Below are 13,631 nucleotides of genomic sequence, written 5' to 3'. Positions count from 1 at the left end.
CGTCGGTGGAGGCTGAGTACCAAGCTACAGCGGCGGCTGTTCGTGAGGCTTTGTGGCTTCGCAAGCTGATGGTTGATTTGGGCTTGCCTGAGAGCGCGGTGAAAATCCAGATAGACTCCCAGGGGGCGCTTAGCTTGGGAAACAACCCGATTACGTCTGCTCGGTCGAAGCACATCGACGTGCAGCATCACATAGTGCGTGAGAGGGTGAATAGCGGTGAGGTGCAGTTGGAATACTGCCCTACAGAGTGGATGGTAGCGGATGTGCTAACGAAGGCTCTGGGCGAGGTGAAGTTCAAACGTTGCCGAGATGCTATGGGCCTTGTGTGAGATGTGCAGATGAACTTGGTACTCGTTGGGATACGGCCCGAGGGGGCGTGTTGAGGAAACGGTCCTCTCCCAACTCGTGTGGTTGTCGACCAGGGGATTTGACCCCGGGTCTGCGCCTGACTAATGGGGAAGACTTACCCCAGAACCTTATGGGGCTACCGATGCATATCCGGTAGCTAAGTGATAGACATTAGGGCACCGTCTGGACGGCGCAGTGAGATCGCGGAATGTACGTGCAGTTAGATCGCGGAATGTACGAGTTTTCCGCTAGCGCCGGTATTTAGGGCGGTGACTGCGCCTATTAGTTTATCTCACAACGATCGGTATTCCTACCAGGAATCTCCTCAAGTCCTGCCGAACGCTAACAATACTCTTTACATTACTTGTAACATTTTATCGTGCTAAATATCTTCGCCACCGGCAATCCTTCCGGAATAACAATCAGCGTTAGCCGTCACCGTCGCCAATTCTCCAATAACCCACAGGTGCCGTCTGCCGTTAAACCGATCAAAGGACGACTCCCAGAAAGACAGCTCCTCCCGCGCGTCGTCAGAGAGGGAGAGATGGGTTTCCCAGGTCTGCCGAGTTGGCCGAGAGCTCGGGTGCGCAGCCGGGCCCAAGGTCCGAGGGCCCAAGACATGGCCAGGAGTTGGCCTTTAATGGATGCCAATAGGCGGGGGGTCGAGCACCGCGCCGTTAGCACACTGCTGATCTGAGATAAGAGGCGGTCCCGCTTGTTGTCTGGCACGATGAAAACTCCGTCCTTGGTATCGATAAGCATGCCCAAGTAACGAATGCGATGCTGCACGGCCCCCAGCATAGATTTCTCCTTATTGACCAAGAAACCGAGCGACTCCAACTGAGCAACCACTTCGGCCCTACACCGGACCAAGCTGTCGGCGTTTTGGTCTGCGTGAACCTGATCGTCTATGTAGCCCGAGCATCGCCAGCCGCATTTGCGCCAGGGGTGCATGACCTCTCGCATGAGCTTCGTGAACGCCCAGCAAGTGAACGCCCAGCAAGCGGAAGCGAGGCCGAAAGGCAGTTGTGTGAAGACATAAAAGACCCCTCTCCAGCAGAAGCCGAGATATTCCCAGAACCTGGGATCGATATCGAGGTGATGATAGCCGCTTTTAAGGTCCAATGTGAAAAGATAATCGCCTGGGAGTAGCCAACCAGGAACCGCCTTCAGGTCTTCATAGCGGAAGGAAGGGACGTGCAAGTAATCGTTTACCGGCCTGCCGTCCCAAATAAGCCGGAGCTTAGTTGCCTGCTGCACAACCCCCAACGGGCAAACCACACGGGGCTGCGACGGCCAAACACGGGCCATGCCCGACGCCACTATATCTGCTACGGCTTTGTCCACGAACGTGGCGTTGGCGGTTGCCGAAGCGTGATTGCGGCCAGAGTGCTGGGGGGGAGGGCTGGAGACCCAACGAAGTGGGAAACCCGACGTTATCCACGAGATGACCAGCGCGTTCACAACCCAAGCCTTCCAAGCGCGTTTCTTGCTCGAGAGGCGTCCCCTCATCTGGGGTGGCACGGGAGGCAGACCCGCTACTGGAGACGACCGAGATCCCAAGGCGATGTCAAAAGTAGAACTAGAAAACTCCCCTTTATCTTCCCAGAATTCACCCGGGGTCTCAACCTTCACACCTTCTGGCGCCACCGCGGGGCGGGCTGGTTGTTTCTGATGCATGGCGAGACTTGCTGGAACTGGTGCGGAGTCCAGGTTTGGCCGATGGGCAGGAACGGGGCCCGGTGCGGGCCTTTTTGGGGCTGGCAAGTCTACGGGGAATGCGGTAGGTGGGCCGCGCGGCTGACCTAAGAGATGCTGCCCTTTGAATTGGCTGGCGTTGTGACTGACGGACAGCTGGACGTTTTCTGCAAGGCCCGGACTCGAGAGGGCCTCTACCCCTAGCTCAGACAGGAAGGCAATAGCATCGTCGTGCGAGAACGAATCCATGGGTCCTCAGGCTGGAAATTACTGGCGGCTATGAAGGCCTGCAAGCGAGCACCGGACAGACTGTTGGAGACACAGGCGAGGCGAGAAGTGGAGCAACACTTAAAGAGTAAGACAGGCAAAAAACGGGTCCCCCCAGCCGGCCGGCTGCCAAGGCGACTTGAGTGACCACTTGGCCTGACGCGAAACATCCGAAAAGGAAGAAACTGCAAACGCTGCCACAAAGTGAACCCGTGCGACGGTCTGTTCACAACCGCAAAAAACGAAAGCAATAAAAGGAACAAAGCGGGAAGGCAAAACACCACAAGTAAAAGAAAGTCGTCAACGAAGCTTACAGCTGCGCTCGCGGGTGCCAATGACTGCACATGCGGGCGCCAAAAAACTGCGCACACAGGCGCCAACAACTGTGCACGCGGGCGCCAAAAAACTGCGCACACGGGCGCCAACAACTGCGCACGTGGGTGCCGACTATCGCGCACACGGGCGCCTCAATTCGCACGCGTGGGTGCCCAAGTCGATGTTCGCTGGCAACCTCATCGTAACCAAGAAAGGAAAAAATCCTGTGCACACTGCACTGACCGGCGGTAGTCATTGAAGAGGGTGGCACACGGGCCAAGAAAAAAGGACAGGCAAACTGGCCCCACTCTACTGCACCAGAATCTGAAAGCCACTACTTGCTGCTACAGCCTTCCTTGTGGCTATTGCCATTGCGATCGCTGCGATCAAAGCGCTCTGCATCGCGACCTCCACCGTACTCATGACCTCCATGCTGGCCGCCACCCCTTTGGTTGCTGCCGCGCGATCCGCCACCGCTGCCTCTGCCGGAGCCTCCGGCACCATGAGAATGGCTGCCGCCATGACTGCCAGGCGTGGAGGCGCTTGCCGTCCGCAGAGCCCAGTCCTTCTGTTTACACACTAGGGCCTCCGCTTTCTCGCCTTTTGGAATACGTGTGCCGATGATGTTATTAAAACAGTGATCCGTGGCTGTCAGGCCTATGCGGGGCTCTGAGGCTAGCTGGTGTGTCACCTCCATACCGATCTCGGCGCGAAGTTGGAGCCGGTCTGTCCACTCAGCGGCCTTCTCGTAGCAGCCGGCATCAAGGTAGCTGTGAATGAGCTGAAGGCCGAGATGAAAGCCTGTGAAGGCTTGCAGGCGGTGACCGATTACATCTCTTGGCACCTTCTGCTCATTGGCCATAAAATCCGCACACAGCTCATCTGCCTGCTCCAAAGTGGCCCGGTCGTCCCGGCGGTGCTTCTCAGAGACCTTCTCTAAGGCATTCATCACTACTGTTTCTAAAACGGCAGCGCCCGTCTTAGCAGCACCGGCCGGCGGGGAGGACCCAATGGCGCCCAACCCACCACCGGTCCCACCTGGAACGGTGGCTACAGTCTCAGTCGATGGCACATTGTCATTAATAGTTGACATTTAAATGAACTAAGTAGGAATCATAAGAACTCAAGCGATGTAGATCGGAACTTGAATTGGTAAGGCTTCAAGTACAGCCTGTCACACTGACAATTGGACAAGGCTGTATGCTCTTCTGCGTGAAGGCAGAATGACTTCACCAGGAGAGCAGCGAGAATTAAGTCGCCACTGCGAACCAGTTGTACGACAGTACCACAGAACCAGCCTTAGAAGCTCCGGTCGCTTCACTCCGTCGTGTCTAAGCCAACAAATAGAACTCCTCCTTGGTCACTGTAAACACAACAGCTGAAAGACCAGTATGATTGTCAAGCAGAGTTGTCACATAATGCGAACCACTAGGTTCAGGCATAGGTCCACACACATCCATGTGGACTAATGCTAGTGGCTGTGATGCTTTATGCCCTGTTCGCGGAAAAGGACCACGTGTATGGGGACGCAAGTCTCACACACACACACGCTGGCTGATTGTATGCTGTGTCGGTCAACATTGAATCCAGTTACCATATTATGACGTAGCAACACCTCAAGGTTGCTGTATCCCAAGTGGCCATACCGTCGGTGCCAAAGTGCTGCATGTTCAGCTCCGATACCCATGGCAGCACACACTGCATCACCACCAGAAGGTATCCTGTTGTCTTCACGCTGCATCCACTTCAGAGCGCCCGTACCTCCACTGCTGTAGCAGACGGGATACAAGTCCCCATCCCACTTTCCAGTCAGCACCAACTTGTTCTGTACGCATACTTTCACCTGTCCGCCACTGAAGACCACACTGCCTCCACGATCATCAATGATGCGGACCGATAGGATTTTGGCGGTGGCCTCCTCATCGATGTAGACCTTCTTGAAAGTGATGGCCTGTTTATTGTTGACGTTAGACCGAATCATAAGCGTGCCAACTTCAGTCGGCCGAAGAGACTGTCCCTTAATGCCCATGATGTTGAAGTGCTCCCATGGCTCCAACAACCGCACGTTGAAAAGTTCTGAGCAGTCATACATTATGTGGTGAGTGGCGCCTGAGTCCAGAAACCATTCCGTCGGACGCTCGCTGTTGTATGCCACGAATGCTACCTGCCGTGGAACTCCTGGCCCCTTAGCTAATCCACCGGATCCTGGTTTGCTGCCGCTAGCTCCGCTGCCACTAGCTCCATTGCCACTGTTGTTGTAGCCACCCTTATATCCGGAATTTGACGACTGCTTGAGCGCTTTAAGCTGCCTGCAGTCCTTTACCATGTGCCCAGGCTTATTACAGTAGTAGCAGATGAGTTGCTTTCGACTGTGTCCCGAGCTGTTGTTAGCCGGTCCCCGGCTACCATAACCAGAAGTAGAAGCACCGAACGTCGAACCGCCGACAGACACCGACAGACGTGAAGGCTGCCGACTCGGTAGGCTTGCCTGACCCACCGTTAGCCGTCTCGATAGAGAGAAGCTTTGCTGTGACGTTCGCCATGTCCAAATCGCCATCACACATTAGTAATGTAGTCGTCACCACGCTGTACCGACTGGGTAGACCAACTAGGACGGTGTACGCCAGCTCGGAGTCGTTAATTACGTGGCCGACTCCCAATAAATCTGTTTGCAGCTGCCTTGCACGCGCAAAGTACATCGGAAGAGGTTCACCGTCGACCATCTTAAAACGGCTGAATTCTGGGTGTAGAGCCACCTTGCAGGCGTTGTTGTTGGCAGCAAACACTGAACCCAAGGCGTCCCAAGCCTTCTTCGCGTTGGCGGCACCAGTAACCATTGGAAGGTGATGGTCCTTCACGTTCTTGATTGATTGACGACTTTCCGCGATTGACGAATCTGCTCCTCGTTGCACGGCTCGGCGAGCAAAGCCTGCTCAAGCCCAAGCTCCATGCACATCGCGCTAAACCTGATTTGCCACGTGGAGTAGTTGTGGAGGTCCAGCGGCTCATCAAGCTTATCCTTGACCATTGTCGATAAGGGATAGAAATAACAATCGGACGATAGCTGTCGGCGCTAGACGGGGCTGATAACCTGTTGAAGAATCGACGGCGGTGGCAGCTGACGCTGTTATTCCGGAAGAGGAATGCCGGCGGCGAAGATATTGGGCACGATGTTACAAGAGTAAATTGTTAAAGTAGCGATCGGCAGGACTTTTGGAGATTCCTATTAGGAATACCGCTCGGTGAAAGTGAGAGAGAGAAATAAGCGCGGTCACCGCCCTAAACATCGGCGCCAGCGGAAAACTCATGGGTCGTCTTCGTACATACAGCGGCAGCTGTTCGCGAGGCTTTGTGGCTTCGCAAGCTGATGGTCGATTTGGGTTTGCCTGCGAGCGCTATGAAGATTCAAATAGATTTCCAGGGGGCGCTTAGCTTAGGAAACAACCCGATTAAGTCTGCTCGTTCGAAGCACATCGACGTACAGCATCACATAGTACGGGAGCGAGTGAATAGCGGTGAGGTGCAGTTGGAATACTGCCCGACGGAGTGGATGGTTGCGGATGTGCTCACGAAGGCTCTGGGCGAGGTGAAATTTAAACGTTGCCGATATGCGATGGGCCTTGTGTGAACGTTGGGATACGTCCCGAGGTGTCATGACGGGAATGTGGTCCGGACTTTGACTCGTGAGTTGTTGGGTAGGGGTTTTGACCCCGGGTCTACATGTGACTATTGGGGAGACTTACCCTTTTATCTTATGGGACTGCCGATACATATATAGTAGTTAAGTGGTGCACATTTGGGCACGTCAGGACGGCGCAATGAGATCACGGATTGTATGATGGCGACCCATGAGTTTTCCGCTGGCGCCGATGTTTAGGGCAGTGGCCGTGCGTCTCTTCATCTCATCTTTTATCGAGCGGTATTCCTTCTAGGAATCTCAAAAAGTCCTGCCGACCGCTACTACAATAACTTTTCATTAATTTCAACCTTTTTAACATCTTTAGCGCGTCCAATCTTTAACGTCTTCGCCTGCAATTTCATTTTGAAGTAACAGTCAGCGTCAGCTGCGCCGCCGTCGATTCTGCAACGCATACTGAACACACAAGCTGAGACACACATACACACACACATCCAGCCGCTGCTCTACTCCACGTGAAATTGTGCAATCCTTGGGGCGTGCTGCGGGAACTTGGCTCTTAACCACGCGTAGCGAGCAGATAGGCGTGAGCGGATTGCATCACGTTACATTTTCATGGCCTTTCAATTGCTGCTCCTTAGGTAGGGCGGTAAACATAGAAAACGTTTGCGCCTCATAATCATCCAGCACCTCACCCATTTTCACGTACCGTAGTCTTACTTATACGCGACGTTACAAACTAATGGCGATTTTCGCCATTCAAAAAGTATAGAAATCCGGACCAGCTTTTGGCCCTAGGGCGTCGCCATCGGTTTGTCAGTGCAAGTTTATGTGGAGCCATGTACGATGGTTCCGGGCTTAATCTGCCATTAAAGGTCATGGGACCGACGAAGATAGTATAAGTCCAAAAAATATAGTTGTTGACATGTTGCAAGATGGATAAGGAGGAAATAAACCGCCGACTGACGGTGCCAGAGGTCGGACGGTGCCTGTGAAGCAGGTGAAGTTGGCAGATTTTGCTCGCGGTGGGCCGCGACGACCGCCATTCATAATGTAACGGAGAAATGTGGACCATACTTTCGGATATTTTGGCCGCCATTCGTTTTTAAACCGAAGAAATGTCAGACCCCTCTCGGCCAGGCCCGTCACAGTTTGTAACGTCGCGTATAAGTAAGACTACGGTACACGCATAAATACAATTACTCCTTTTTTACATGCGACAGAGGGAAATAGTAAGCGGCCCTGCCAGTCGGTTCGCGTGGGCGTCCAACGACCCCGCGTTCAGCGACGTGCATGCAGTTCACGAGGCCACCAACGAGGATGCAAATCATGGGGCAACATATCCGCAGTCGTTAGCCCTCCTGACAATCGCCGGCGGTGATTCCGCGCGTCACGGCGGTGATTCCGCGCGTCCCCGGCAAACGGTCAGAGTGCAGACGTACCTAATTTCGCAGCATATACTCCTGAATACTCCTGAAACTGCGTAGCCCGCGGCACGGCTAGGTAAGAGCGAAAGCGACGCTCACACCGAATATTGCAGGGCCGATGACCGTTGGTTCTCTGGCTGCAGGCGGCACGGGACCCGCATCTCATCAACCAAGAACCGAAATCCGCATTTTACTTAAGTGCTGGAGCACTTGCTTACAGTACTTTTCCCCAGCCATCCATTACCAACAAGCGCTGCAGCCGCCCTGCCCTACGCTTCCCTCCACTCGCCTTCCCTTTTCCTTGTACTTGCAACTTCAGTTGCAAACAAAGAACCTCTTCACATCATTGCATACTCTTCGTCCTGTCGCCACAGGCGCATTCCATTATCTTGGCGAGCTGCTCCGACTGATGCGTTCCTGGCTGGAGCGACCGTCATTCCAGTGATGAGGAGCTCGATGTGGACGTGTAAGACTCAACGGGGGTCCGGCGCTTTGTTGTTGGTCTTACACAACAAAGCGCCGGACCCCCGTTGAGTCCTGTTGCTGCTGTTACCATTCTCTGGTACCATTCTCTGGGGGTCCGGCGTCTGTCTGTCTGGTCTGTGTTATGCCACGACTCCAGGAAGCTACCGATCGGCGGATGCAGATCCCGTGATATGCCCAGACAAGTCGGGTGTCGGCTTCCTCGAAGCCGGAAAAAGGGCGGGACCCCCCTGCATCCGTACAGGCCGGTAGCTAGCGCGGCACGTGTGACAATTGATGGGTAGTGTCAACGCGGTGGGAGATGTGCTTTCTTGCAGCAGTGCTGATGGTGTGAGAGCTAAGCTTGCACCAGCGGAATCGTCAGCACCGCCTGCGGGCTCCACGGGAATCGCATCCATCCCGGGTGCATGCCGCATGGACAGTGAGGCAGACCGCAAGTCGGAATGCCCGTGCGGGCAAATGGTAACGAAAGCTGGGTGAATTTCGGCGCTCTCTGTGATGTTTATCCCCGAAGTGCCAGCGGCCTCAGCAAACCGCCCCACAGCCGCGAGCTAACGCGGCATACCGCAAGTCTCCGGAGGCCCCGAGCATTGGCTAAAGTAAATGTACAAATGAGCAACTTGCGTATTTCATAGAGAAATGTAAGCAAATTTGTCGGCCTGCTGGTGGCAAGTCGGAATGCCCGTGCGGGCAAATGGTAACACAAGCTGGGTGTTCAAGTTATCATACGCTGTCATCTCGGAAATCAATGATGAGACACACGGCACCTTTTTGAGATGAAATTTAGCCCGAGAGGCGTTGATGTGACTATGAGCTCGGTCAATGGAGGCAGCCAAATTTGATTGTGCTCATACAATCTTTGTTAGCTACATGCGAGATACCTTGCAATAGAGAATGCTATATATTACCGATAACGCGTTTCAGCCGGGTGAAATACTATGTTTGGTCCGTTACACACTCAATGCCTGGGAGTTCGAGTTATCATACGCCGTCATCTAAGAATTCAAATATGAAATACGCGGTACCTTTTGAGATTAAATTTAGCCCGAGAGGCGTTGATGTGACTTTGGCCTCGGTCAAATGACGCAGCGAAAGTTGTTTGTGCTCATACGATTTTTGTTGGCTACAGGCGAGATACCTTGAGATAGAGAATGATATATTATACCTATAACGCGTTTCAGCCGGGCGAGATATTATGTTTGGTCCGTTACACACACACGCACACACACACGGACATGGGCAATCCTACGGGGCCCCCCTGGGCGCTTCGCGCTGGGGCCCCGCCCAAAAATACAACAGTCTGTCTGTCTGTATTCCTGTGTATCTGTCTGTCTGTCAGTCTGTCCACGCGCCACAGCATGTCGCCGCTAACAGTCAGCGTCAGCTGCGCCGCCACCGATCCTTCAACATCTCAACATTAGCAAGTGTTGGCCACGTTCAAAATGAGTTCTGGTAGTAGCTGGCCGCCGCGGATAAGGCCTCTCTAGATGCTGGTGAAGCGCTTCGCGCGTATTTGTAGCTGATTCATGTGCCGTACTGTGTACAAGCTACTACAGTTCCCAGTTGTAGTCCGTCCAGCAGTTGTGAAATCTTCCCTCATACCAATTGTCGTTTAGAGGTCTGTAGTAGCTGGTACACAATACGGCTATACAAATACGCGCTAAGCGCGACCGCCAGCATCTCGAGAGGTCTTTCCTGGCCTTTCCAGCGGCCAGCTACTAAAGGTCATCCTCCCATTACAAGAAAGCTATGCAGCTAGGGAATGGGCATTCCAAACACCCGTGCAAAAAGTTAAAATCACCCATACATAACATGGGTGAGGTTAATATTTTCCTTCAACAGCCTGCACCATTTGCACAATGAGCAGCATCCAACCAACATCAAGAGCAACGATGCTGAAGGGTACTGTGCACCCGTCACATCACAGCCTGCCTCGCGGCTGGTCCACCGTAAACAAACATGGCTCATCATGGCTCATCGGCTACATATACATCATATCAATCACGCAGATAGGGTAAAACACACCCTAGACCAATAGGATGGAAACAAACATAGGGGTTATAGGCGCAGGCTATAAGTGAAGATCCTAGCTAGCTAGGATCACCAAAGTATTACCAATATGCCACAAGCGACCGACCCCGCACACCCCGCCCACATACCCACATCATTATTCCGATCAGCCCAAAACCATAAGCGTGTTATGTGCCTGCCATATACCGCATGTATGCGCCATATGAATTCGAAGATCCGCGCCGTACCTACGCCCACAAGTATGTCCATGGTATATATATATACATACATACATACATACATGTCATGCACCTCATTATCAGTACCTACTAGGTACTAGGTACGAGAACTCTCCACAGATCAGTTCCAGACCCTACAGCCCTCCACGCAAGTGATGAAATTCTTCCTATCCAACTCCATTTCATAAAGGTTTTTTCGTCCATACAAAGAAACAGAGGTTCTGAAGGACAGCCCATTTAAGTAGCAGCAGCAGCAGCAGGGTGGGCGGGTGAAGTAGGGTGGGGGCACTGCCTGGCCAGTGAAGGCGTCTGATGGTGTCATCTTAGTATCGGCACCAGGTCGAGCAGCACCACCGTGTGTACATGGCGACTTACTGTGATGTCGAGCAAGACCAGATTGCATGATGATGGCAAGCAACGATGTGAGTATGATGTCAATTCTTGAAATGGGGAACAACCAAACATGGCGGACTCATGACTCCTGGCCAATGGACATATGATGTGTGGGACAGGGGGGAGTATCTTCACTCTGTGGCAGCTACCCTGCGAAACCCTGCCTTACCCGGTATTTCGGGGCACCCTCATCCAGTCACCCTAGTCAACTTCTCGGTGGATCGCTCAGGTTCCGCACCCACCACCAGCATCCAATGGAATCTGTGGGGTCGACAGCGGCCCAACTCCATTCCTGGTCTGCTCGCAAGTTAACTTTATCCCAGGTCACCACCGTCCATCAACTAGGGGCGCACTACCTTCCACCATCGGAAGGATTTTTGACCCTAATGGGTATCGATCCCATATGTATAATTGCAACTATGAGTGTGCCAAACGTGTACACATACTCCCACCAAAACTTATCTATACATCCTCGTACGTACGTACGGCAATGGCCACACGCGATTTTACGCAAGGAATTGCAAGCCGACACAATAACAATGGTGCTCGACATGACAGAGTGCATCCAGTCCACATCCACCCAACACAAACCGGCAGTGGCAGTGGTGGCGGGTGCTTTGGCAGTCAACCAGCACAGACAGCAGCGGTCAGGCAGCGGGCGTTGTGATGAAGATGTTGTGATGGCTGGTTAAGTACTCGCAATACATACAAACAAACATACGTACAGACATATAAAACAATTGTACATTGCTATGACCAGCAGTAATTCGTCATGGTTTCGCCCACACGCCCTGCAGCTCTAGAAGCATGTGCATATGCGTCATCATCATGATCATCATCATCATCATCATCATCATCATCATCATCGTCATCATCATCGTGTAAGGACAGCACACAACCGCCACCGTGCATAAGCATATGCACAACTACTGCTTCTACCCCACGGAGACGGAAACATCAGTTGTATCAAAATTGCATTGGAAAAAGGCAGGAAGGCGGAAAGAAGGCAGGCGTCTTTGGTTCGGCAGCTGGCCGTACGTCAGTCACTACGTGTCACCATGCAAACGCTAATACAATAACGGTACGAATTCGCTCAGACGGCATCTTGACTGCAAGAATACCCCCTGTACCTATCCTGTATGTCTCGCGCTTTGATGGAGTCAATTAAATCAAGAAATCGGGGGTTTGCTCAGTCCGCCGTGCTCGAATGCATGCTCAGTTTCGCCGTTAGCCTGGCTGGTGGACAAGCAAGGGCCTGAAGGGATATGTATGTATGTATGTCCCTATGGCCCTTTTGACGGCAACGTGACCCACCCGAGCAGGAGGGAGCACATCCGAGCAAGCACGCAATGGTGGCTGTAGCACCCACCCCTGCTGACCCCCTTGCCGGGCGGCGGGGGGGGGGCATCTATGGCTTCTAGCGCCCCAGTGCGTGCATGTGCTAGTGCTAGTGCGACCCTAATCGTCACAACCCCAAGCTTCATTCATGTCACGTGCGTGCGTGGCACAGAAGTCACACACTCACATGCCGTACCGGTACACCTGCCGACCTCACGCCGTGGACTTCTGCCACAAACAGGGGTGCTGCAACCCAACGGATGTACGGATGTGCTGTTAACAATAATCATGTGGACCGGTCCCATTTCACTCCTCGCCTCTCATGGCCGCTTACTGACAATATGCAATTAATGATAATACTATCTCTTCAAACCCCACTCACTAGTAAGTGATCCCTGCTGGTAAAGTGAAAAACAGCCGCTGCTAGTAAGCACCCCACTCTCTAATGAAGCACCCTCGCTCCTCCTCCTGCTGTATCAATACCTTTACTCTGCGCGTGCAGCACACACTGCTAGCTCTCAACGCCAGAGGGGGCCATCTGTCAGAGGGCTGCTGTCAGTGAGTTATAATAAACAGGTTATAATTATAATAGAACACGCACCTTCTCACATTCCTCTTTAACCTCGGACGCATGACCTACCTGGTCTACTGTAGAAGACAAGACTTAGGCCCCCATCATCACACAAGTCCCTTCGTACGAAAACCACCGCACCGTGGACCAGCCACATAAACATAAACAAAAGAGCTTAATGGGTTGCTGCCGAGGAGCGGGGTCCGCACTTGTAGGGACTCCAGGGGGGACCCCGGATGGCCACCCAGACTCATATGGACTGCTGCCCATGTAACAGTGCTGCCAGCAGTTCTGCAACCCGGCCACTGCTGCTCGCTCTTTGCAAAGTTATCATCATCTAGCTGCGCACTACTACATTCGTACACGTCATGGCGCCCAGCAGCTCAATCATCACCATCGGCATCGTGATGCCGATCGGCAACGGCAACGGCAACGGCAACGGCAACGGCAGCACAAGAAGACGCGAAATGTACAAATGCGCCTACACACCTCCCGACACATATTGTGGCCAGTGCATTGTGGCCACTAGTGCCACTAGTGCCACTAGTGCCACTAGTGCTACTTTTAAGTCCCAACCCTCGCAGCCCTTTCCACGCGCGGTTGCACGGCACACACGACTTGCCCGCGCTTCGGCATTTCCCCGGTGGCGGTACCCCCCAGCTAGGGGTCAGCAGCTAGCAAGCGACTGCGCATGATGCGGTGTAACACTGTGGCGGTTGCTGAAGTGAAGGCCTCTGCAGTTGCGGAGGTGCATCACGAACACATATCGATTGATGTTGTAATTGGAATGCCTTATTTGTACGGCATTCTGTCGTACCGTATTACCGTTGTTCCGTTCGTGAGGGGCTGCACTGAGGCAGCAGCACTACTCCACAGCGGGCTGCTGGCGGCGCAAGCGCTCCATT

The 13,631-nt window shown here is 53.2% G+C and overlaps 1 protein-coding gene across 1 annotated transcript; it reads right to left on the bottom strand.

Moving 5' to 3' along the window:
- Positions 1 to 2,387: 2,387 nt before the first annotated feature.
- On the bottom strand, positions 2,388 to 3,577 carry VOLCADRAFT_107827 (uncharacterized protein; the record flags this gene model as incomplete). The annotated part of the gene is made up of 1 exon (XM_002957786.1): positions 2,388 to 3,577. The coding sequence occupies one exon, from the start codon at positions 3,575 to 3,577 to the stop codon at positions 2,963 to 2,965; it is 615 nt and encodes a 204-aa protein (XP_002957832.1). The 3' UTR covers positions 2,388 to 2,962.
- Between the last annotated feature and the right edge of the window lie 10,054 nt (positions 3,578 to 13,631).

Source organism: Volvox carteri, assembly GCF_000143455.1.
Source record: "Volvox carteri f. nagariensis unplaced genomic scaffold VOLCAscaffold_80, whole genome shotgun sequence".
In the NCBI taxonomy this organism is placed as follows: domain Eukaryota; kingdom Viridiplantae; phylum Chlorophyta; class Chlorophyceae; order Chlamydomonadales; family Volvocaceae; genus Volvox; species Volvox carteri.
This window is presented reverse-complemented; position numbering and strand designations above follow the sequence as displayed.